This window comes from Callithrix jacchus, chromosome 18, assembly GCF_049354715.1.
Source record: "Callithrix jacchus isolate 240 chromosome 18, calJac240_pri, whole genome shotgun sequence".
NCBI lineage: Eukaryota > Metazoa > Chordata > Mammalia > Primates > Cebidae > Callithrix > Callithrix jacchus.
In genome coordinates, this window is record NC_133519.1 from 12,504,912 (window position 1) to 12,527,529 (window position 22,618).

Consider the following 22,618-nt stretch of genomic DNA (forward strand, 5'->3'; position numbering starts at 1 on the left):
TGATCCTGTCATATGTCTCCCAAGAGGCAAAGATTTTGCTGTGACCTCAAACTAACTCTATCATAAAACCTACTCCTCTCACTCTGTGGTTCCTCCTCTCTTATTCAGCAGGAATGGGACCAACCTCACCCATTCCTCTCCTTCAGCTTCCGCAATTAGTAGGTTGATTATTTTATAGTTTCTTCTTGTAAAATGCATCTCTTAGCTCATTACAATCTCTCCTTCCCACTGAAAACAGATAACCCCAGTCCCAAGTCAGCAGCTCATAGAGCAGAACTGGAGGTGAGGTGGGGAGCAAAAGTTTCCTCACAAGGGATGGCTGATAGTGACCTGGGTCCCTGAAACTACTGCCCAGTGGCTAGATTCCTGCTGAAGCCATTTATAACTTCTGGGCACAAGAAGCTCCACAGACAGGTGGAGTATCCTGGAATCTCCCATGATTTTCCAAAGAGGTAGAGACAAGAGTATCAAAAATCTCTAGGCATGTACCTTTAATGTGTAAGAATCACACTCTGCTCCTCCTAGAGCCAGAATCAACCCTACAACCTGCTCCAGGGCCCTCTGTACGAGGCCTCCTTGAGCCCGGTGTTGGGCCCTCCTCTGTTTTTACTTCTCAGGTGCCTGTCCTCTTCTTGGTCTACCGTTACTGTGAGTTTATTCAGAGAAGCCAAGGAAGGAGCCCTAGTCAGGAATGGGGCAGACAAATAGAGAGCCCCTCTGGGAGAGGGGATCTTCAGAAAGGACAGAGGGACATGGGTCAAGAGAAGGGCATGAGCAATAGTGCGTCATTTTGGGCAGTGTGGGAACTAGTGCAGAAGCATTAGTATGTCAGGCAGGAAAATTAGGGAGTACTTGCTTTAAGTCTAGTTTGTTGAGAAGAACTTACCATATGCTGCTTGAATTTCACACAGTAGGTAGTGCAGGCCTTCCCCGTTTAACTGTGGAGAGCCGCTGAGATCACAGACTCTGTAGCTAAATCACCTCGATTTGGATTCTGAAAACCAGGTACTTGCCATAGAACCTTAAAAATGTTCCCCAAAATTGTGTGTGCCTCTGTTTTTTCATCTATGAAGTGTGGAAAATAACTATAATTACTTAACGTTGCATAAATTAATTGTTCCTTTGGTTGAGTTACACATAAAACACTTATAAGAGTACATATTTTATAACAAGTATAAAAGTTTAGAATTACATAATTCTACAATTACTATACATTGTTCTGAATTAGGTGTGGAGATGGAGCAACGCAACCAGCATGGCGGTTGACTAGGATTGAAATCTGACCCAGCAAAGCCGATGAGCAACCATGAAATGGTAACATGGGACTGTCTTCCTGAATGTTAATCACTTTGCCAATTACTTACAAGCAGAGGGAAAATCGTTTGGAAAAAGAAAAGTATCCTTATTCTAGGTTTACACATGTGTTCTACTGCTGAATTCACTTTCAGCTGAACTCATGTTGAAATATCCTGCCAGCTGAGCCAGCAACAGTACGAGTCCCTCCCATGAGCCTGCCAGTATGCTCTCCCCTCAGTCTCCTGAGTTTTTCTTAGCTCTGGGGGTACTGTTGGTCCTGCTGTGTGAGCAGCTCCTCTTGGAGGGAGCACAGGCACCGCGGAGCCAGCTGACCTTGGCTCTGGAGTTGCGGAGGCAGCAGTCACAGAGCTTGGAGAGTCTGAGAGAGCAGCGCCACAGCTCTTGGGCACTGCTGTGGATCTCAGAGGGTCCGAGTGGAGATAAGCACACGCAAAATAATTCATCCTGGCCCCAAACTCCTTTTCTATTCTCCCTTCTTTCTGGGCTTACCTTCTGGCGACTCAAGAGAATGACCAGGTAGAACTTTCACCTAATGTAGTGGTGAAAGTGCTCTCTGGGGATTCTGGCACAGGTGACAATCCATCGAGCTTTTCCTTTTCACAGTGTGTCCTGGTTACCGCTGACTCTCCTCACTGGGGTCATATTTCCAATAACCCAACTCAGAGTTAATCATCAGCCACCTTCCCCCTCTAGCTATCCAGCCATAACACCAAATACGTTTTCTGCTTGCACTCTTCTTCTCAGAGCCTCACCCTCTTCCTGCCCTTGAGAGATGATCCAGACCCCTGGTCCTTGGCCCACATCTGGGTGTTGGGTGGATTAGAGTGGGAAGACAGGCAGAAGTAACCCTGAGCCTCCCTCAGGCATCCATTAGTCAGTTCTTGTACCTGTCTCTAGGGAGCTTCCCACAGCACTCCAGAAATCAGCCGCAGGCAGGGAGTTCCCATGCTGAATCAACCTTCCACCCAGGCTTGCCTCAGTGCATATGTCAGAGCCCATGTAGGTGGAACTGTGGCCACGACGTTCCTGAATGTTGGTGTTAAGAGTCAAGTGCAGTGCACCCTGAGAGTCTGTGCCATTATTTCCAGAGACCTAGCAATACAGCTGTCTTTTCTCAGCAGCTCAAACTATATCAAGAACAACTTGATTGTATGTGTGCCCGATATACATGCCTCCTTCATTCTTAACTTACATCTTTATATTTTTGTCCAGAACCAGACGATGTACAGATATCAACATTTACATTTCTTCATCTCCCTTGTACATAGAAGCAGCCTCACATACATACCTACATACGAACGAGATTTAGGAAGTTGTTGGGGCTTTGGGAAAGGTCAGGTGGGAGACTTTACTGTGTTCAGAGCCTTTTACCCATTCATTCTCCTTCTTCTTACCTGAAGCACAACCTTGCAGATAAGAACTCCATCAGGCACCCCGAGATCACCAACTCTCTCCCAGAAAACAACCACTAACAATAAAATGACAAGACAGAGGGGTATCCATTTCTGAAGACATATCAGCCATGGACTACCGACCTCTGACTTCATCATATGTGAGTGGAAATAGCCTGCTTTCTTGTTTATAATGCTGTAATTTTGAGTTCAGATAGCACCAGAGCATAAATTCTAACACACGTGCACACATGCCAAACGCAAGGTAAGATGCAATGAAAAACAAATAGATTGGAAATTATCCTGTGTGTGGAAGGTTAGAGAGAGAAGGAATTATGTTCACCATGAAAGGAGTACATGGAGGCCCAGGTAGCAGGTCCGCTGGGGAAGGGAAGGACCGGTGAGTTGCTCTTACTTAAGACAGGGTTCCCTGAAAGCAAACTCAAGTGTCCACTTCTCTGTAGGCCAGACTTCACCTGCCCCAGGCAACCTTAGGTTTCCTGCTTGGTGTTCCATTTTATACTGTTTGGGTTTTTTGTTTGTTTTGCTTGCTGACTTATAAACACTAAGGACAAAGGAAAACATTTTAACCAACTCAGGAAACCCTGAAGCTATAAAAGCAAAGAAAGTCATATTTGAATATATAAAAACTAACAATGTTTCATAACAAAAGTTATTATAAACAGAGTCAATTGAATCTGATGCATTAAATATTTTAATAAAGGCAGATCAAGGTTAATATCCATGACATATCAAAAGCTCTTGAAAATTGAAAACAAAATTTAAAATCACACTATAAAATTTATAGAAATGGCCAATGTACACATTTTTGGAAGAAGAAAATTACTACTGGTCGGAGACTTGAAATTACAGTTAATAATGAGACTGGCTGAGCAGAAGCTCTTTCGTTCGATCCCATTTGTCAATTCCGGCTTTTGTTGAATTGCTTTTGCTGTTTTAGTCATGAAGACTGCCCTTGCCTATGTCCTGGATGATATTGCTTAGGTTTTCTTCTAGAGTATTTATAGTTTGAGTTTTTATGTTTAAGTCTTTAATCCATCTTAATTTTTGTATAAGATGTAAGGAATGGGTCTAGTTTCTGTTTTCTGCATATGGCTAGCCAGTTTTCCTAGCACCATTTATTAAATGGGGAATCCTTTCCCCATTGCTTGTTTTCGACAGGTTTGTCGAAGATCAGATGGTTGTAGATGTGCAGTGTTATTTCTGAGGTCTCTGTTCTGTTCCTTTGGTCTACATATTTGGTTTGGTACCAGTACCATGATGTTTTGGGTACATTATCCTTTAGAACAATCTGAAGTCAGGTAGCGTGATGCCTCCAGCTTTGTTCTTTTGGCGTAGGATTGTCTTGGCTATACGGGCTTTTTTTTTGGTTTCAAATGAAATTTAAAGTAGTTTTTTCTAGTTCTGTGAAGAAAATCAGTGGTAGCTTGATGGGAATAGCACTGAATTTATAAATTACTTTGGGCAGTGTGGCCATTTTCATAATGATTCTTTTTATCCAGGAGCATGGAATGTTTTTCCACTTGTTTGTGTCCTCTCTTATTTCTTTGAGCAGTGCTTTGCTGCTCTCCTTGAAGAGGTCCTTCACTTCCCTTGTAAGTTGCATTCGTAGGTATTTTATTTTCTTTGTAACATTTGTGAATGGGCGTTCACTCAAGGTTTGGCTCTCTGCTTGCCTATGATTGGTATACAGGAAGGCTTGTGAGTTTCACACTTTGATTTTGTATCCTGAGACTTTGCTGAAGTTGTTTATCTAGGAGTTTTTTGGGCTGAGATGATGGGGTTTTGTAAATATCCACTCATGTTGTCTGCAAACAGAAACAATTTGATGTCCTCTCTTCCTATTTGATTCCACTTTGTTTCTTTCTTTTGCTTGGTTTCTCTGGCCCCAACTTCCAATACTATGTTGAATAGGAGTGGTGAAAGACAGCATTCTTGTCTTGTGCTGGATTTCAAAGGGAATGATTCCAGCTTTTGCCCATTCAATATGGTACTGGCTTTGGGTTTGTCATTAATAACTCTTATTATTTTGAGATAGTTCTGTCAAGCCTAGTTTATTGAGAGTTTTTAGCATGAAAGGGTGTTGAGTTTTATCGAAGACCTTTACTGCATCTATAGAGATGATCCTGTGTTTTTTTGGTCATTGGTTCTGTTTATGTGATGGATTGTTTATTGATTTGCATGTGTTGAACCAACCTTGCATCCCAGGGATGAAGCCCACTTGATTGTAATGGATAAGCTTTTTGATGTGCTGCTGGATTTGGTTTGCCAGTATTTTATTAAGGATTTTCAAATCAATGTTCATCAGCAATATTAGCCTGAAACTTTCTTTTTTTGTTGTGTCTCTGCCAGGTTTTGAAATCAGGATGACGCTGGCCTCATAAAATGAGCTAGGGAGGAGTCCCTCTTCCTCTATTTTGGAATAATTTCAGAAGGGATGGTACCAGCTCCTCTTTGGTTGGTGGGCGATTCGTTACTGCCTCAATTTCAGAAGTTCTTATTGGTCTATTCAGGGATTCGATGTCTTCCTGGTTTAGTTTTGGGAGGCTGTATATGTCCAGGAATTTATCCATTTCTTCTGGATTTTCTGGTTTATTTGTGTAGAGGTGTTTATAGGATCCTCTGATGGTAGTCGTATTTCTGTGGGATCAGTGGTGATATACCCTTTATCATTTTTGTGTGTCTATTTGATTCTTCTTTCTTCATTAGTTTTGTTCATGATCTATCTATTTTGCTAATATTTCCAAAAAACATTATCATCAAAGTGAACCGGTAATGGGATAAAATTTTTGCAATCTATCCATCTGACAAAGATCCAATATCCAGAATCTATAAGAAACTTAAACAAATTTACAAGAATAAAACAAAGGATCCCATCAAAAAGTGGGTAAAGGATGTGAACAGACACTTCTCAAAAGATGATATTTATGCAGCCAACAAACGTGAAAAAAAGCTCATCATCACTGGTCATTAGAGAAATGCAAATCAAAACCACAATGAGATAGCACCTCATGCCAGTTAGAATTGTGATCATTAAAAAATCTGGAAACAACAGATGATGGCAAGGATGCTGAGAAATAGGAACACTTTACACTGTTGCTGGGACTGTAAATTAGTTCAACCATTGTGGAAATCAGTGTGGCAATTCCTCAAGTATATAGAACCAGAAATATCATTTGACCCAGGAATTCCATTACTGAGTATATACCCGAAGACTATGAATCATTCTACTATAAAGACACATTCACATGTATGTTTATTGTACCACTATTTACAATAGCAAAGACTTGGAAGGAACCCAAATGCCCATCAATGGTAGACTGGATAAAGAAAATGTGGCACATATACACTATGGAATACTATGCAGCCATAAAAAGAATAGTTCATGTCCTTTGCAGGGACATGGATGAACCTGGAAACCATCAACCTCAGCAAACTAACACAGGAACAGAAAACCAAACACTACATGTTCTCACTAATAAGTGGGAAACAATGAGAACGCATGGGCACAGGGAGGAAAACATCACACACCGGGGCCTGTTGGGGGAGGCAGGGGGAGAGAGAGCATTCGGACCAATACATAATGCATGTGGACCTTGACCTGGGTGACGAGTTCACAGCTGCGGCAGACCACCACGGCACATACGCACCTATGTAAAGAGCTTGCACGTTCAGCAAAGTATCCCAGAACTTGAGGTAAAATAAAAAGAGAAAATAAACTGATAAAGAGCAGTAAGTCAAACAAAGTGACTCCGTCAGTGGGTGATTTAACATGCAGAGTACAGGATCTCAGACCAGTTAAATAGCTGGGTGTTTGTCTTAGCGGCAGAAGTATGAGGAGGCAGCCGAGCATCTTAAGAGGCTCCACCTCTGTCAGAATCACTGCACTGAATCCGTCATGTTCATGTAGACACCGGTCAGCCTGAACCTAAGAAGTGCTCGTGCTTATTTCCTCTGCTGTTTCCCTGCTTCCGTCCCCTTCTATTAATACTAAAGATCCCCAGTGAATCTGACACTTTTCCCATTTCACGTCTGAGGGTGGCTGGACAAAGAAGGTAAGAATTGAAGGAGGAAAGGTCTATTCTTCCCTACGGCATCTTGTCCCTTTTATTCTTTATATTTTCTAAGTGGGACCTCCATGATTTTTCTAATAAGTATTACCATGGCTCATCACACATCTGCCCAGTACATGAGCCAAGTGTCAAGACAGCGTCCTGGGACTCAGATCTAACACTGAGAAGAAGAGAAGCCAGGTGTCCAAGGCGGCAAGTCAAAAGGCTGATCTTAACCAGAGTCACCCTCCCGGAAAAAGAGTTCAGTGACTGTGGGCTGTACTTTGCAGGAGGAAGGGTCTCGACATTCATGTCAGCATTTTATCCAACCATTGAGTCTAACAGCAGGGAAGTTTTGCTCCATAGGGATGTGTTCCTCTCCCTAGAAAAGAACAAGTCTACAGAGCTTCCCAACCTGTCCAACGTCTGGAATACACAGACATTTCAACATGTGTCTGGGTTAGTGGGGAGAAAGGCAAAGCTGCCGTAGTCAGAGCTGACCCTCCATCCCCCCTGCAGTTGGGGGAATCAGTTCCTCAGAGCAGCTTTTCACGTATCACCTACACATGTCCTATCCTTGGCTCATGAAGAGAATTTCTGAGGCCCAGACCTTTGGAGGAAATAAACAATCTCAGAAGAGAAGAGAACAACCAAGACAATTTGTGAGTCAAACATCAGAGCTTTATTATCACATGAGGTAATTGAGAAAAGAAGCCATGCATTTGGGGTGCTCCATCAAGCACAAAGTTCTTCCAGGGAAGCCCCGTGAGTCTTGTGGTCCCAGCCGATCCATGAATGGAATGAGAGCCAGTGGAAAGAGTTAAGCATCAGGCTGTAGCAGGATCTTCAGCATTCAGTTCCAAGAGCTCCTCGGTAGCCCAGGTCAGCAGCAGCCCCCAGAACTGTGGCAGCAGCTAGAGCCCCCGGAGGGTTCACTCTCACAGCAGTCAGAGCCCTGGTGCCGGCGCCGGTGGAAGAGATGGGGCCTGTGGTGGCTCAGGCAGCAGCCACCACCCCCAGAGCTGGAGCCACAGCAGCCCCCAGAGCTGGAGCCACAGCAGCTTCCAGAGCTGGAGCCACAGCAGGAAGAGATTGGAGGTGGGCATGGGGCTGGGCACTGGGGTGGGCATTTGGGGGCACACTTAGGTGGACATTTTTGGGTGCACTTGGGAGGACACTTGGGAGGGGGCTGGCACTGCTGCTGGTTTTGCTGGCAAGACATGCTGGCAGGAGTTACGTCAACCTAAAAAATAACAATGAAACTCTTTAAATATTTAAAGCTGGAGATCATATTATACCTCTTCTAAAGTCAGTGCACGTGTAGAAGAATGATATTTAGATCATTCAGTCACAGCAGTAACCTGAAAGAAATAACTTGAATCTTTCCTTCAGAATAAGGTACATAGATTAAAAAATCAACAGAATGAGCTTCTTATTCTTCCTTTCAGGGGGCAGCTGGTGTTGCTCTATCCTCACAAGCCTGAGTAGAGTATTCACAGCTCCGTGAAGTACCTGCTCCCTTAATAAAAGCCCTGAGGACAGGCTGGGTGTTGCGGGACACACCCGGGGGTTCTCTGGAAAACATTTCGCAATGAAAACTCCAGATAAAAGGGTTGGGCTTGAAGTATTTGCAAATTTCCATGGTGTAAATAAACCCAACGTGACAATTTTGAAGTTACCAGTGTGAAGTCACTGAACTCAAAATCGGAAAAGTTGAGCACAGTTATCTGTCCCCACCTATATGAGCCCCAGTAAGCCTTAGAACCTCAGTTGATTCAAGGCAGCCTGAATCCTATTCTTGCTCACAGAACACAAGCACACAAATCTCTTTCTCCAGCCTATCTCCCTCTGCCTCCCTCTGCCTGGCTAATATCCCTCTTGTCTCCCATGTTCCCACTCACCCTGGTCACACACAGGAGCACAGACACGTCCCTGGGGAGTCAGAGCAGATGAGGTGCTGGAGCTGGATGTGTCTTTTATAGGAGCCAGGCTTGGCTCTGGGAACAGGATGAGGTGGCTCTTGCTCAACCAGGCACGTGCTGGGTCATTCCTGACATTCCCCTGCCTCCTAGACCCTGCAATCCAAAGAGGCCTCGGGAGCTTCCAGGACTACTCTCTGGGGCTGGGATCCAGAGAGGCTTTAGCCAGTCACAGCCTTCACAAGGTGGGAGCCCTAAAGAGTTAACTTAGGGTACTCAGGAGACCTACATCTGGACAAGATTCTGTTTCCTGCATCTTTTTAAATGCATGTTCCCTGAGGAAACATCAGTTCTGAGCCACAGCTTTCCCAGACCTTGTGGAAATGTTCCATTGTGACTCCCTCCCCTCTGAGCAGTTTCTGTTCCACGTCCTGCTGTGGATCCAGCCACCCCGGCGCTTCCACAGCCTTGGCTCTCTCTAGGTATCCCTCCCTTTGCCTGGGCTTTCAGTCCTTCCTCGTGACCTCTCAGTTTCTGCGTTTCCTCATGACAGCAGATTCAGTGGATTACATATGAGTTATTCTGTGGTCTAGAGCAAGGAGAATTCTTGAGAACAAACAATTTCTTCTAAAATCTAAACATTTCCCTTAAAGGAATTGTAGAGAATCTGCTACTGGAATCAGAAAACTTGCATATGCTAACTGGGTGGTCTCTGGAAATTGCTGGAACAATTATCAATAATTGTTAGAGGGTCACTCTGATGCTCAGTATGAATATCATTTCTCATGTGTAATGGCCATTACAAACCAGGTATACCTATCTCACTGAGCTGTTTTTAATAGTAAGTGAGAAGTACCAAAGAGCTTAGTATGTCATTACACGCCTGATAGACCCTTATTAATATGTGTTGAGAAGAAAAACTAATGTCATGTATTGGATACCTACCCAGGTCCTATGTGACATTCATGGTCCATGTAGAACGCTTACGTCAGAGAGTTTAACTCAGCCAGACACTTGGATTATTGGAAAACTCTCTTGGGAAGTAGACATCATTTCCTGCAGTGTCTTTGGAGAGGAAGCTCATTTCCTACTAGGAAGCAGAAGGTCAGAAAGGGGTCTACTTATTCATATTCTGATTCAGGGTTGCACTAGACAGAGTTACCCCCCGATTTATTCATTTATTGAAGCAGCTCTATTTAGGATGGACCTTGAAACCCTTAAGCTCAGTGTGATAGGCATACCTGGTTTATAATGGCCACTACACATGAGAAATGATGTAAGAGAAAGAAACCAGTCACAGCAGTCTGCATATTGTAAGATTCTATGTACAGGAAACGTGTAGAGAAAGCAGGTCGTAGAACTAGAAAGGGGATGAGGCTTTAGCCAGTTACAGTCTCTCCCAGACCGGACCCTGAGGAGCTGACTTATGCAGCCAAGGAATGAGAGCCTGGCCAAGATTCCGTTCCCGCTGTCCCCTTTCACCTTTATGCCGGTCCTCTGAGGGAACATCAGCGGCTTCCAGGTATGTTAGTGGACTGGGAGAAACTGGGAATTACAGATAATGGATGGAGGTTCCCTCTCTGGAGTAATGAAAATGTCCTAAATTGTGGTGGTGATTGTCCAACTCTACGAATATAATGAAAACCAGACTATAAAATATGTGAATTATGTCTCAAAAAAGATGTTAAAATTAGAATTGAAAAAGACAGATATTCACAACTCTGATTAAAACAGAAAAAAGACTGCGCCTTCATATTGCCTAACGCCTACTTGGTGAGGGAGGGGAGATGAGTAGAAAGCATAGTTCCCATTGTCTGCTTCTAACTGAGGGATTCTGTTCTCCTATTCATCCAGTCCTGGGTTCAGACCTGATTCCTGCTCTCAGAGAAATTTTACTCCAAGGGTAAAGTAAGTCAACCGTGTGACCAGCGCAGTGAATTCAGAAGGCATTCTTTGAAAGCCCACAACATTCTTGGAGCATGTATGTACAAAAATAGGGATTAAAGGTGAATAATAAGTAGCCCATGATCTCAAGGACTACAGAATTTGCCTGCCTCTTTGAAGGGGACTGCAGACAACCATGGGTACCAGAGAAGATGATGCTTGGGCCTGAACCTCTTGAGTCACTATTTCCCAATGTGTTTAGAACAAGGTGGTTCGTTCCACTGTCTTTATGGTGATATCACCCTCAGCTTCCTCATACTCTTTGAGAAAGGTATTTATAACAGTGTGGTAAGTGAGGAATCAGGGGAGGAAAGCCTGTGTGTATGTGTGTGCGTGCATGTTGTATTTACATAAAAGTGCAGGTGAAATGGACATGCACACATACATGAGCATCTAGATTGAGTGGTTGAATAAGCAATGGAAGAACTAATGGGATTCGATCCCCTGGGAAACCAGAATTGGGAGATAAACAGCTCTTTAACATGTCCCCTTGGTCCCTTTAGATCTCAGAAAACATTGGGAATTGGTTCACAAGTCAGTGACGAAGCACCTGCCTACAGGAATTCTTGCTTCTGCCTCCACAGTCCTCACAGCAGCATGTGTGATCCCTCTGAGCCAGGAGACCCCGTGTCACATTGCCCATGTTCCCTCAGGGACCAGCCAAACACTCAATTGCCTCATGAATGTTGGCAAGGTCACCGCATGATTGCAAGACCACGTGAACGACGACATAGGTATTGAGAGAAGAATGGGCTGGGGTGATTTCCGACATCTCACCTGAAGTTCACTCATCTGGAAAGTCAGTCTCCTGCAGGCTGGCCTTTCCATGTGGCTCCTTGATTTGTCTCCCTGGGAACTAAAACTCCATATATTTCAGAAAAATATTACTCACCAAATGCTGGCATATTAATTTAGCCAGAGTACAAGAAAAAGCCTTACCATGCTTTTTGATTTATCTCCCTTTACTTAATGGATTCACTAACACGAATGTTTCCTCTACCATATCTTTGCAGCCCTTTTGATCTTCTTGTCGATAGCGCTTGGCAACGTCTTGTTTTCACTCCCGAATATATTCTTTTTCTCTAAATATGTTAATTGATTTCTGTCAATAAAATTTTTGTGTCTTAGGAAAAAAAAAAAAGAGTAAGTGTGGAGATAAAGCTTTATTGAACTATTGTTTCCACAGAGTTCAAAGCGTGACTCATATAAATCTACAGCAAGCATATATCAAAGTTTGTTTCACTCATTAATAAGGGAACTTCAGTGTAAACACTGAGGACAAGGGAAAACTTTTTGTAACTAACTCAAGAAACCCAGAAGCTATACAAGGAAAGGAAGTCATATTTGAGTAGATAAAAACTGAAAAGATTTATAAAGCAAAAGTTATCGCAAACATTCAATTAAATCTGATGTATAATGTATTAAATATTTTCAAAAAGACAGATCAAAATATCAATGATATATCAAGAGCTTTTGAAAATTGAAAAAATTTAAAATCGTTTTACACATTTTGTAGAAATTGCCAATGTACATATTTTTAGAAGCTCAAAGTTATTACTCGTCAGGGACTTGAAAATTCAGCTAATAATGAGACTGGAAAAATAATGAAGAGCATTAAGAAAAAGAAAGTGTCTCAGTGCAGAGGGTGATTTAAAATGCGGAGAGTCCAGAATCTCAGGCTGGTTCAACAGCTTGGGTTTTGTCTTTGCAGCAGTAAGGGTCAGGAGGGAGCTGAACATCTTTATGTATTTATTTCTGAGCTAAGTCTTGCTCTGTCACCCAGGCTGGAGTGTAGTGGCACAGTCTTGGCTCACTGCAACCTCTGCCTCTTTCGATTCAAGTAATTCTTCTGCCACAGCCTTCTGACTAGTTGGCATTACAGGCACGTGCAATCATGTCCAGCTAACTTTTATATTTTTAGTAGAAACGGGGTTTCACCATGTTGGCCAGGCTGGTCTTGAACTCCTGACCTTGTGATGAGCCACCTGGGCCTCCCAAAGTGCTAGGATTAAAGGTGTGAGCCACCGCTCCTGGCTAAGCTGAGTATCTGAATAAGAGACTCTGTCTCTGTCAGAATCTCTCTGCGTTGATCCATCATTTCATGCAGACACTTGTCAGCCTGGACCTAAAAAGCCCTAGTGCTTATTTCTCCTGCTGTGTCCCAGCTTCTCTCCCCTTCTTCTATTAATATTAAAGATCACCCAACCACCATGGCGCTTCTCCCACCTCACACCTGAGAGTGGCTGGGCAAGGAAGATAAGTATTGAAGAAGGAAAGGTCTAGTCTTTCCTACAACATCTTGTACCTTATATTCTTTGTCTTTTTTAAGTGAGAATTTCATTTTTTCTGAATAAATACCTCCATCTCTCATCACTCACCTGCCCAGCACCTGGGCCAAGTGTCAGGGTGGCATCCTGGGACTCAGATCTAACACTGAGAAGAGAAGCCAGGTGGTCAAGGCTGCAAGTCAAAAGGCTGATCTTAACCAGAGTTACGCTTCCTGGAAGGGAGCTCAGTGACCATGGGCTGCACTGTGAAGAAGGAAGAGTCTCAACATTCATTTTAAGCAATTTATTCAACTATTGCTTGTAACAACAGAGAAGTTTTGCTTCACAGAGATGTGTTCTTCTTCTCAGGGAAGAATAAGTCTGCAGAGGTTCCCAACCTTCCCAACGTCTACACAGGCAATTGGAACATGTGTCTGGGTTAGTGGGGAGAACGGCAAAGCTGCCGTAGCCAGAGCTGACCCTCTAGAGCTCCATCCACCCTGCAGTCGAGGAAATCAGTTTCTCGGAGCAGCTTTTCACGCATCACCTACTCATGCCCTGTCCTTGCCTCATGAGAGAATTTCTGAGGCCCTGACCTTTGAAGCACATTAGAAATTGCAGAAGTGAAGAGAACAACCAAGACAATTTGTGAGTCAAACATCAGAGCTTTATTATCACATGAGGTAATTGAGAAAAGAAGCCATGCATTTGGGTTGCTCCATCAAGCACAAAGTTCCTCCAGGGAAGCCCCTTGAGTCTTGTGGTCCCAGCCGACCCATGAATGGAATGAGAGCCAGTGGAAAGAGTTAAGCATCAGGCTGTAGCAGGATCTTCAGCATTCAGTCCCAAGAGCTCCTCGGTAGCCCAGGTCAGCAGCAGCCCCCAGAGCTGTGGCAGCAGCCAGAGCCCCCGGAGGGTGCACTCTCACAGCAATCAGAGCCCTGGTGCCGGCGCCGGTGGAAGAGATGGGGCCTGTGGTGGCTCAGACAGCAGCCACCACCCCCAGAGCTGGAGCCACAGCAGCCCCCAGAGCTGGAGCCACAGCAGCCTCCAGAGCTGGGACCACAGCAGGAAGAGACTGGAGGTGGGCATGGGGCTGGGCACTGGGGTGGGCACTTGGGTGGACACTTAGGTGGACATTTTTGGGTGCACTTGGGAGGACACTTGGGAGGGGGCTGGCACTGCTGCTGGTTTTGCTGGCAAGACATGCTGGCAGGAGTTACGTCAACCTAAAAAATAACAATGAAACTCTTTAAATATTTAAAGCTGGAGATCATATTATACCTCTTCTAAAATCAATGCACGTGTAGAAGAATGATATTTAGATCATTCAGTCACAGGAGTAACCTGAAAAAAACAGCTTGAATCTTTCCTCCAGCAAAGCACACTGCCATGTGTGTTCCTACGCAACTGTCTTGCATGCTCTGCTCATGTACCCCAAAACCTATAATCCAATAAAAAATTAAAAAAAAATACACAGATTAAAAAATCAACAGAATGAGCTTCTTATTCTTCCTTTCAGGGGCAGCTGGTATTGCTCTATCCTCACAAGCCTGAGTAGAGTATTCACAGCTCCGTGAGTACCTATTCCCTTAATAGAAGTCTAGCCCCCAGCTGGGTGTTGCAGGTCACACCCAGGGGTCTTTTGGAAAATGTTTAGCCATGAAAACTGTAGATAAAAGGACCAGGCTTGAAGGAAGCATTTGCCAGTTTCATGGTGTAAATATTCCAACGTGGTAGTTTTGATATTACCAATGTAAAGTCACTGAACACAAAGTTGGAAAGGTGTGCACAGTTAGCTACCCCCACCTATGTGAGCTTAGCCAGTTCCAGAGCCTCGAAGGATTTGAGGCAGACTGAGCCCTATTCCTGCTCAGTATGGGAGTAAACATGCACACAACCCTTTTTCTTCTGACCAACTCCATTCTCCCTAACCCTCTGCCTTGCTGATGCCCCTCCGGTATCCCGGTTGCCACTCACCCTGGTCACACACAGGAGCACAGACACATCCCTGGGGAGTCAGAGCAGATGAGGTGCTAGAGCTGGATGTGTCTTTTATAGGACCCAGGCTTGGCTCTGGGAAGAGCAGGAGGTGACTCTTGCTCAACCAGGCACGTGATGGGTCATTCCTGACATTCCCCTGCCTCCTAGACCCTGCAATCCAAAGAGGCCTCAGGAGCTTCCAGGACTCCACCTTGGGGCTGGGGCTAAAGTCTGGAGAGGTTTAGCCAGTTGCACCTCCACCAGGTGGTAGCTCTTAAGAGTCAGGATATCCAAGGGACCCCACGTGGACAGGATTCTGTTCCCTGCATCTTTTTTACACATGCCCTCTGAGAAAACATCAGTTTTGAGCCGCTGCTTTCCCAGACCTTGTGGAAATGTTCCATTATGATTCCCTCCACTCTGAGCAGTTTCTGTTCCATGTCCTGCTGTGGATCCAGCCACCCCAGGGGCTTCCACAGCCTTGGCTCTTCCTAGGCCTCCCTCCCTTGCCTGGGTTCTCAGTCCTTCCTCGTGACCTCTCAGTTTCTGCGTTTCCTCAGACTCACCATGACAAGCAGATTCAGTGGATTAAATCTGAGTTTACTCTGTGGTCTAAAGCAAGGAAAGTGATTGAGAATAAACAATTTCCTCTAAAATCCAAATATTTCCCTTGGAGGAATTGTATTGAATCTGCTACTGGAATGAGAAAACTTGCATACGGTAACTGGGTGCTCTCTGGAAGTTGCTGGAACAATTATCAACAACTGCTAGATTATCATTATATTCAGTATGAGTATCATTTCTCATATGTAGTGGTCATTATAAATCACATATACCTATCTCACTGAACTGTTTGTAATATAAAGTCAGAAGCAAGACAGAGCTTAGTACGCCATTTTGCGCCTGATGGACCCTTAATAAATATGTGTTTAAAAGAAAAGCTAATGCCATATGTTGGGTACTTGCCCAGATCTTATGTTAAATTAATTGTCCCTATAGAACCCTTGCCCTCAGATAGCTTAACTCAGCCAGGGTGTAGATTATCTGAAAACTCTCTTTGGAAGCAGACATCATTTCTTGCGGCTTCTATAGAGAGTGAGCTCTTTTCCTACCAGAAAACAGAGGGTCAGCCAAGGGGCTAGTTATTCAGAGCTCTGATTCCAATTTGCCCTAGACAGTTATCCATTCATTCATTCATTTACTTTAAAAAGATATATTGAGGCTGATCCTTGAAAACATTACACTAAGTGAAAATCCAGTCTCAAAAGACTGCATATTGCATGACTCTACTTATATCAAATGTGTAGAGTGGGCACGTCTGTGGAAATAGAAAGGGGATTGGTCTTTAGCCGGTTACAGGTTCTCCCAGGCTGGACCCTGAACAGCTGACTTAGGGCGTCTGAGGAATCAGAGCCTGGACAAGATTCCGTTCCCTGCATCTCCTTTTACATTTATGCCTGTGGTCGGAGGAATATCAGCGGCTTCCAGGTACTTGGCGGGCTGGGAGAAATCGGGAAATTATTGTCAATGGATACAGGTTTTCTTTCTGGAGTAATGAAAACGTTCTAAAATTGTGGTGGTGACTGCCCGACTCTGAATATACCGAAAACCACTGAATTCACACTTTAAACAAATGAACTATATAATATGTGAATGATGTCTCAATAAAGATGTTAAAATTAGAATGGAAAAAGACAGATATTCTCACTTCTGATAAAACAGAAACACAGACCTTGTCTTCACATCGCCTAATGCCCATTTGGTGCAGGAGGGGAGGAAGTGGAGAAAGCATATTTTCTGTTGTCTGCCTCTAATCGAGAGGTTCTGTTCTCCTATTTATCCAGTCCTATTTTCAGACCTGATTCCTGTTCTCAGACAGCTTTTACCTCAAGGGTAAAGTAAGTCAACAGTGTGACCAGAGCAGTGGATTCAGAAGGCATTCCTTGAAAGCCCACAACATTCTTGGAGCTTCTATGTCCAAATGTAGGGAATTAGAGGTGAATAAGAAGTAGCCCATGACTTCAAGGACGACAGAATTTAGTGGCCCTTTTGAAGAGGACTGCAGGTCAACACGGGTACCAAAGAAGATGACGTTTGGGGCCTGAACCTCCTGAGTCACTATTTCCCAATGTGTTCAGAACAAGGTGGTTCATTCCACTGTCTTCACGGTGATATCACCCTCAGCTTCCTCATACCCTTTGACAAAGATATTTGTAACAATGTGGTAAGTGAGGAAGTAGGGGAGGCAAACCTGTATGTGTGTGTGTGTGCACTGTGTGTGTGTATGTGTGCACTGTATGTGTGTGTGTTCACTGTGTGTGTGCACTGTGTGTGCACTGTATGTGTGTATGCACTGTATGTGTGTGCACTGTGTGTGTATGTGTGCATGTATGTGTGTGTGTTCACTGTGTGTGCACTGTATGTGTGCTCTGTATATGTGTGTGCACTGTATATGTGTGTGTGCTGTGTGTATGTGTGCACTGTATGTGTGTGTTCACTGTGTTTGTGCACTGTATATGTGTGTGCACTGTGTGTGTGCACCGTATGTGTGTGTTCACTGTGTGTGCACTGTGTGTGTGCACTATGTGTGTGTTCACTGTGTGTGCACTCTGTGTGTGTGCACTGTGTGTGTGCACTGTATGTGTGTGTGCACTGTGTGTGTGTGTGTGTTGTTTATATAAAAGTGCAGGTTAAATGAATATGCACTTACATGGGCATCTGGATTGAGTAGTTGAACAAGCAATAAAAGAACCAATGGAATCCAATCCCCTGGGAAGCCAGAATTGGGAGATAAGCAGCTCTTTAACATGTCCCGTTTGTCTCTTTATATCTCAGAAAGTGTTGGGAATTGGTTCACAAGTCAGTGCAGAAACACCTGCCTACCAGTATTCTTGCTTCTGCCTCCACAGTCCTCACCACAGCATGTGTGATCTCTCTGAGCCAGGAGACCCCAAGGTAGAGGGGTATCTGTCTCTGAAGACTCCATGGAACCACCATACCAGCCACGGACTACCCACCTCTGACTTTACCATATATGAGTGGAAATGGCCTGCTTTTTTTTTCTTTGATTGCTGTAATTTTGAGTTCTTGTGATAGCACCAGAACATACATTCTAACACTTGTGCACAGGGCCAAACGCAAGGTAAGATGCAACTGAAACTAAATAGTTGGATTGGGAATTATCCCGTGTACGGATGGTTAGAGATCAAATTATGTTCACCATGAAAGGAGCACATGGAGGCCCAGATAGCAGGCCCACTGGGGAAGGGAAGGACTGGTGAGTTGCTCATATTTAAGGCAGAGGTCCCTGAAAGCATACTCAGGCGTCCCCCGCTCTGCAGGCCACCGTTCACCTGCCCTAAGCGTGCTTAGGTCCCCTGCTTGGCGTTCCATTGTGAACTGTTTTGTTTATTTTGTTTGCTGACATGTAACCACTAAGAACCAGAGAAAACTTCTTAACCAACTCAAGAAACCCTGAAGCTATAAAAGCAAAGTCATATTTGAGTAGATAAAAACTAAAAATGCTTCCTTAGTGAAGAGATTATAAACAGAGTCAATGAAATCTGATCCATTAAATATTTTCTTAAAGACAGATCAAGGATAATATTCGTGATACATGAAGAGCTCTTGAAAACGGAAAAGAAAGTTTAAAATTATATTACAAATTTTGTAGAAATGGCCAATGTACATGTTTCTAGAAGCTCCAAATTACTACTGGTCAGGGACTTGAGAGTTCAGCTAATAATAAGACTGGCAAAAATAAAAAAGAGCATTAAGGTAAAGAATGTGACTCAGAACAGAGAGTGAGTTAAAAAACAGAGAGGGCCGGGTGCGGTGGCTCAAGCCTGTAATCCCAGCACTTTGGAAGGCCGAGACGGGTGGATCACGAGGTCAAGAGATCGAGACCATCCTGGTCAACATGGTGAAACCCCATCTCTACTAAAAATACAAAAAATTAGCTGGGCATGGTGGCGCGTGCCTGTAATCCCAGCTACTCAGGAGGCTGAGGCAGGAGAATTGCCTGAACCCAGGAGACGGAGGTTGCGGTGAGCCGAGATCGCGCCATTGCACTCCAGCCTGGGTAACAAGAGTGAAACTCCGTTTCAAAAAAAAAAAAAACAAAAAAAAACCAAAAAAAAACAGAGAGTACAGAATCTCAGACCCATTCAACAGCAGAGTTTTTCTCTCACAGCAGTGAGGGTCAGGAGAGAGACTCCATCTCTGTCAAAATCTCTCTCCACTAAATCCATCATCTTCATGTAGAAAACTGTCAGTCTGAACCTAAGAAACAGTAGTCCTTGTTTTCTCTGCTGTTTTCCTGCTTCCCTTCCCTTCTCCTGTTAGTACTAACGATCCCTTAACTATCCTGGTGCTTCTCCCTCTCACATCTGAGGGGACTTGGCAAAGAAGATAAGTATTGAAGTAGGAAAGATCTATTCTTCCCTGCAGCATCTTGAGCCTTTTATCCTTTGTATTTTCTAAGTGAGTCCTCCCTGATTCTTTTTGAATTAATAGCTCCATCACGCATCACACACCTGCCCATAAGATGGGCCAAGTGGCAGGACAGCATCCGGGGACATAGATCTGAGAGGAAGAGAAGCCAGCTGTCTGAGGAAGCAAGTAAAAAAGCTGATCTAACCAGAGTCACCCTCCCTGGAAGGGAGTTCAGTGACCATGGACTGTACTGTGAAGGAGGAAAGGTCTCAATATTTGTTTGAAGCATTTGATCCAATGATTGATTCTAACAGCAGGGAAGTTTTGCTCCATGGAGATGTGTTCCTCTCCCTAGAAAAGAATAAGTCTACAGAGCTTTCCAACCTGCCCAACGTCTGGAATACACAGAAAATTTCAACATGTGTCTGGCTTAGTGGGCAGAAAGGCGAAGCTCCCATAGCCAGAGCTGACCCTCTAGAGCTCCATCCCCCCTGCAGTTGGGGGAATCAGTTCCTCGGAGCAGCTTTTCACATATCATCTACTCATGTCCTATTCTTGCCTCATGAGAGAATTTATGAGGCCTAGACCATTGGAGGACCTTAGAAATCTTGGAAGAGAAGAGAACAACCAAGACAACTTGTGAGTCAAACATCAGAGCTTTATTATCACATGAGGTAATTGAGAAAAGAAGCCTTGCATTTGGGGTGCTCCATCAAGCACAAAGTTCTTCCAGGGAAGCCCCTTGAGTCTTGTGGTCCCAGCCGACCCATGAATGGAATGAGAGCCAGTGGAAAGAGTTAAGCATCAGGCTGTAGCAGGATCTTCAGCATTCAGTCCCAAGAGCTCCTCGGTAGCCCAGGTCAGCAGCAGCCCCCAGAGCTGTGGCAGCAGCCAGAGCCCCCGGAGGGTGCACTCTCACAGCAGTCAGAGCCCTGGTGCCGGCGCCGGTGGAAGAGATGGGGCCTGTGGTGGCTCAGGCAGCAGCCACCACCCCCAGAGCTGCAGCAGCCCCCAGAGCTGGAGCCACAGCAGCCCCCAGAGCTGGAGCCACAGCAGGAAGAGACTGGAGGGGGGCATGGGGCTGGGCACTGGGGTGGGCACTTGGGTGGACACTTAGGTGGACATTTTTGGGTGCACTTGGGAGGACACTTGGGAGGGGGCTGGCACTGCTGCTGGTTTTGCTGGCAAGACATGCTGGCAGGAGTTACGTCAACCTAAAAAATAACGATGAAACTCTTTAAATATTTAAAGCTGGAGATCATATTATACCTCTTCTAAAGTCAGTGCACGTGTAGAAGAATGATATTTAGAGCATTCAGTCACAGCAGTAACCTGAAAAAAATAACTTGAATCTTTCCTTCAGAATAAGGTACATAGATTTAAAAAATCAACAGAATGAGCTTCTTATTCTTTCTTTCAGGGGCAGCTGGTATTGCTCTGTGCTCACTAGCCTGAGTAGAGTGTTGACAGATCCCCGAAGTCCCTATTCCCTTAATAAAAGCCTGAAGGACAAGCTGGGTGTTGCAGGACACAACGGGGGTTTCTCTGGAAAACATTTCGCAATGAAAACTCCAGACAAAATGGACTGACTTGAAGTAGTTGCCAATTTCCATGGTGTAAATATGCCAAATGTGGCAATTTTGAAGTTAACAGCATGAAATCACTGAACACAAATTTGGAAATGATGTGAACCATTATCTATCCCCACCTATATGAGCCCCAGTAAGCCTCAGAGCCTCAGGAGATTTGAGGCAGACTGAATCCTATTCTTGCTCAGTATGGCAGAACACAAGCACATGCATCTCTTTCTCCAGCCTAGCTCCATCCCCATCCCTCTGCCTGGCTAATACCCCTCTGGTATCCCAGGTTTCCACTTACCCTGGTCACACACAGGAGCACAGACACGTCCTGGGGAGTCAGAGCAGATGAGGTGCTAGAGCTGGATGTGTCTTTTATAGGACCCAGACTCCTCTGGGAAGAGGATGAGGTGGCTCTTGCTCAACCAGGCACGTGCTGGGTCATTCCTGACATTCCCCTGCCTCCTAGTCCCTGTAATCCAAAGAGGCCTCTGGAGCTTCCAGGACTCCTCCCTGGGGCTGGGATCTAGAGAGGCTTTAGCCAGTCATAGCCCTAAAAGGTTAACTTAGGGTACCCAAGAGACCCACACCTGGACAAGATTCTGTTTCCTGGGTCTTTTTTATGCATGTCCTCTGAGGAAACATCAGTTCTGAGCCACCGCTTTTTCTGATTTTGTGGAATTGTTCCATGATGACTCCCTCCACCCTGAGCCATTTCTGTTCCATGTGCTGCTGTGGATCCAGTCATCCCAGGGGCTTCCACAGCCTTGGCTCTTCCTAGGCATCCCTCCCTTGCCTGGGCTCTCAGTCCTTCCTCGTGACCTCTCAGTTTCTGCGTTTCCTCAGACTCACCATGACAAGCAGATTCAGTGGATTAAATCTGAGTTCACTCTGTGGTCTAGAGCAAGGAGAATGATTGAAAATAAAATCCCGTCTAAAATCTAAACATTTCCTTTAGTCGGAGACATTGTACAGAATGTGCTACTGGAATCAGAAAACGTGCATTTGCTAACTGGGTAACATCGAGAAGCTGCTGGAACAATTATCAACAACTGCTAGAGTATCACTCTGATACTCACCATGAGTCTCAATTCTCATATGTAATGGCCGTTATCAACCAGAGATATCTATCTCACTGAGCTAGGTATATCTAATATAAAGTGAGAAGTGAGAAAGAGCTTAGTATGACATTTCATGCCTGGTAGATCCTTAATATATGTTTAAAAGAAAAGCTAATGCCGTGTGTTGGGTACTTTCCCAGGTCTTACGTAAAATTAATTAATGCATAGAGATTAATTCGTTCTCTCTATGGAGAATTAATTGTACCCTCAGAAAGCTTAACTCAACCAGACAGGTGGATTATTTGAAAACTCTCTTTGGAAGTAGACATCATTTCTTGTATCTGTTATCAAGAGTGAGCTCCTTTCCTACCAGCAAGTAGAGGCTCAGCCAGGGGTCTAGTTATTCAGACTTCTGATTTTGGGTTTTACTAGACAGAGTTTTTCATTCATTTGTTCATTTATTTTAAACAGACATATCGAGGGTGATCCTTGAAAACATTACACTAAGTGAAAGAACTTACAAAAGACTGCATATTGCATGATTCTATTTAGGAGAAATGTGTAGAGTGGCAAACCTGTGGAACTAGAAAGGGGATTGGGCTTTAGCCAGCTACAGCTTCTCCCAGGCTGGACCCCTGAACAGCTGACTTAG

General features: G+C 44.4%; 4 protein-coding genes across 6 annotated transcripts in view; all 4 read right to left on the reverse strand.

The window, feature by feature from the left end:
• LOC103788982 (uncharacterized) overlaps positions 1-22,618 on the reverse strand; it is an 870,763-nt gene that overhangs the window by 140,937 nt on the left and 707,208 nt on the right. The gene's annotated exons all lie outside the window — the stretch shown is intronic.
• LOC103788989 (late cornified envelope protein 2D) lies at positions 7,441-8,732 on the reverse strand. The gene is made up of 2 exons (XM_008984411.4): positions 8,683-8,732; positions 7,441-8,024 (listed from the first exon to the last, which is right to left on the reverse strand). The coding sequence occupies exon 2, from the start codon at positions 8,001-8,003 to the stop codon at positions 7,665-7,667; it is 339 nt and encodes a 112-aa protein (XP_008982659.3). The 5' UTR covers positions 8,004-8,024; positions 8,683-8,732; the 3' UTR covers positions 7,441-7,664.
• On the reverse strand, positions 13,557-14,941 carry LOC103788988 (late cornified envelope protein 2B-like). Its single transcript, XM_017966280.4, has 2 exons — positions 14,892-14,941; positions 13,557-14,140 (listed from the first exon to the last, which is right to left on the reverse strand). The coding sequence occupies exon 2, from the start codon at positions 14,117-14,119 to the stop codon at positions 13,781-13,783; it is 339 nt and encodes a 112-aa protein (XP_017821769.1). The 5' UTR covers positions 14,120-14,140; positions 14,892-14,941; the 3' UTR covers positions 13,557-13,780.
• Positions 19,966-21,255, reverse strand: LOC103788987 (late cornified envelope protein 2D). Its single transcript, XM_008984409.4, has 2 exons — positions 21,207-21,255; positions 19,966-20,542 (listed from the first exon to the last, which is right to left on the reverse strand). The coding sequence occupies exon 2, from the start codon at positions 20,519-20,521 to the stop codon at positions 20,189-20,191; it is 333 nt and encodes a 110-aa protein (XP_008982657.3). The 5' UTR covers positions 20,522-20,542; positions 21,207-21,255; the 3' UTR covers positions 19,966-20,188.

Coding starts and splice junctions, on each gene's coding strand:
- LOC103788988 (XM_017966280.4), bottom strand. CDS start 14,119: ATGTCTTGCCAGCAAAACCAGCAGCAGTGCCAGCCCCCTCCCAAGTGT.
- LOC103788989 (XM_008984411.4), bottom strand. CDS start 8,003: ATGTCTTGCCAGCAAAACCAGCAGCAGTGCCAGCCCCCTCCCAAGTGT.
- LOC103788987 (XM_008984409.4), bottom strand. CDS start 20,521: ATGTCTTGCCAGCAAAACCAGCAGCAGTGCCAGCCCCCTCCCAAGTGT.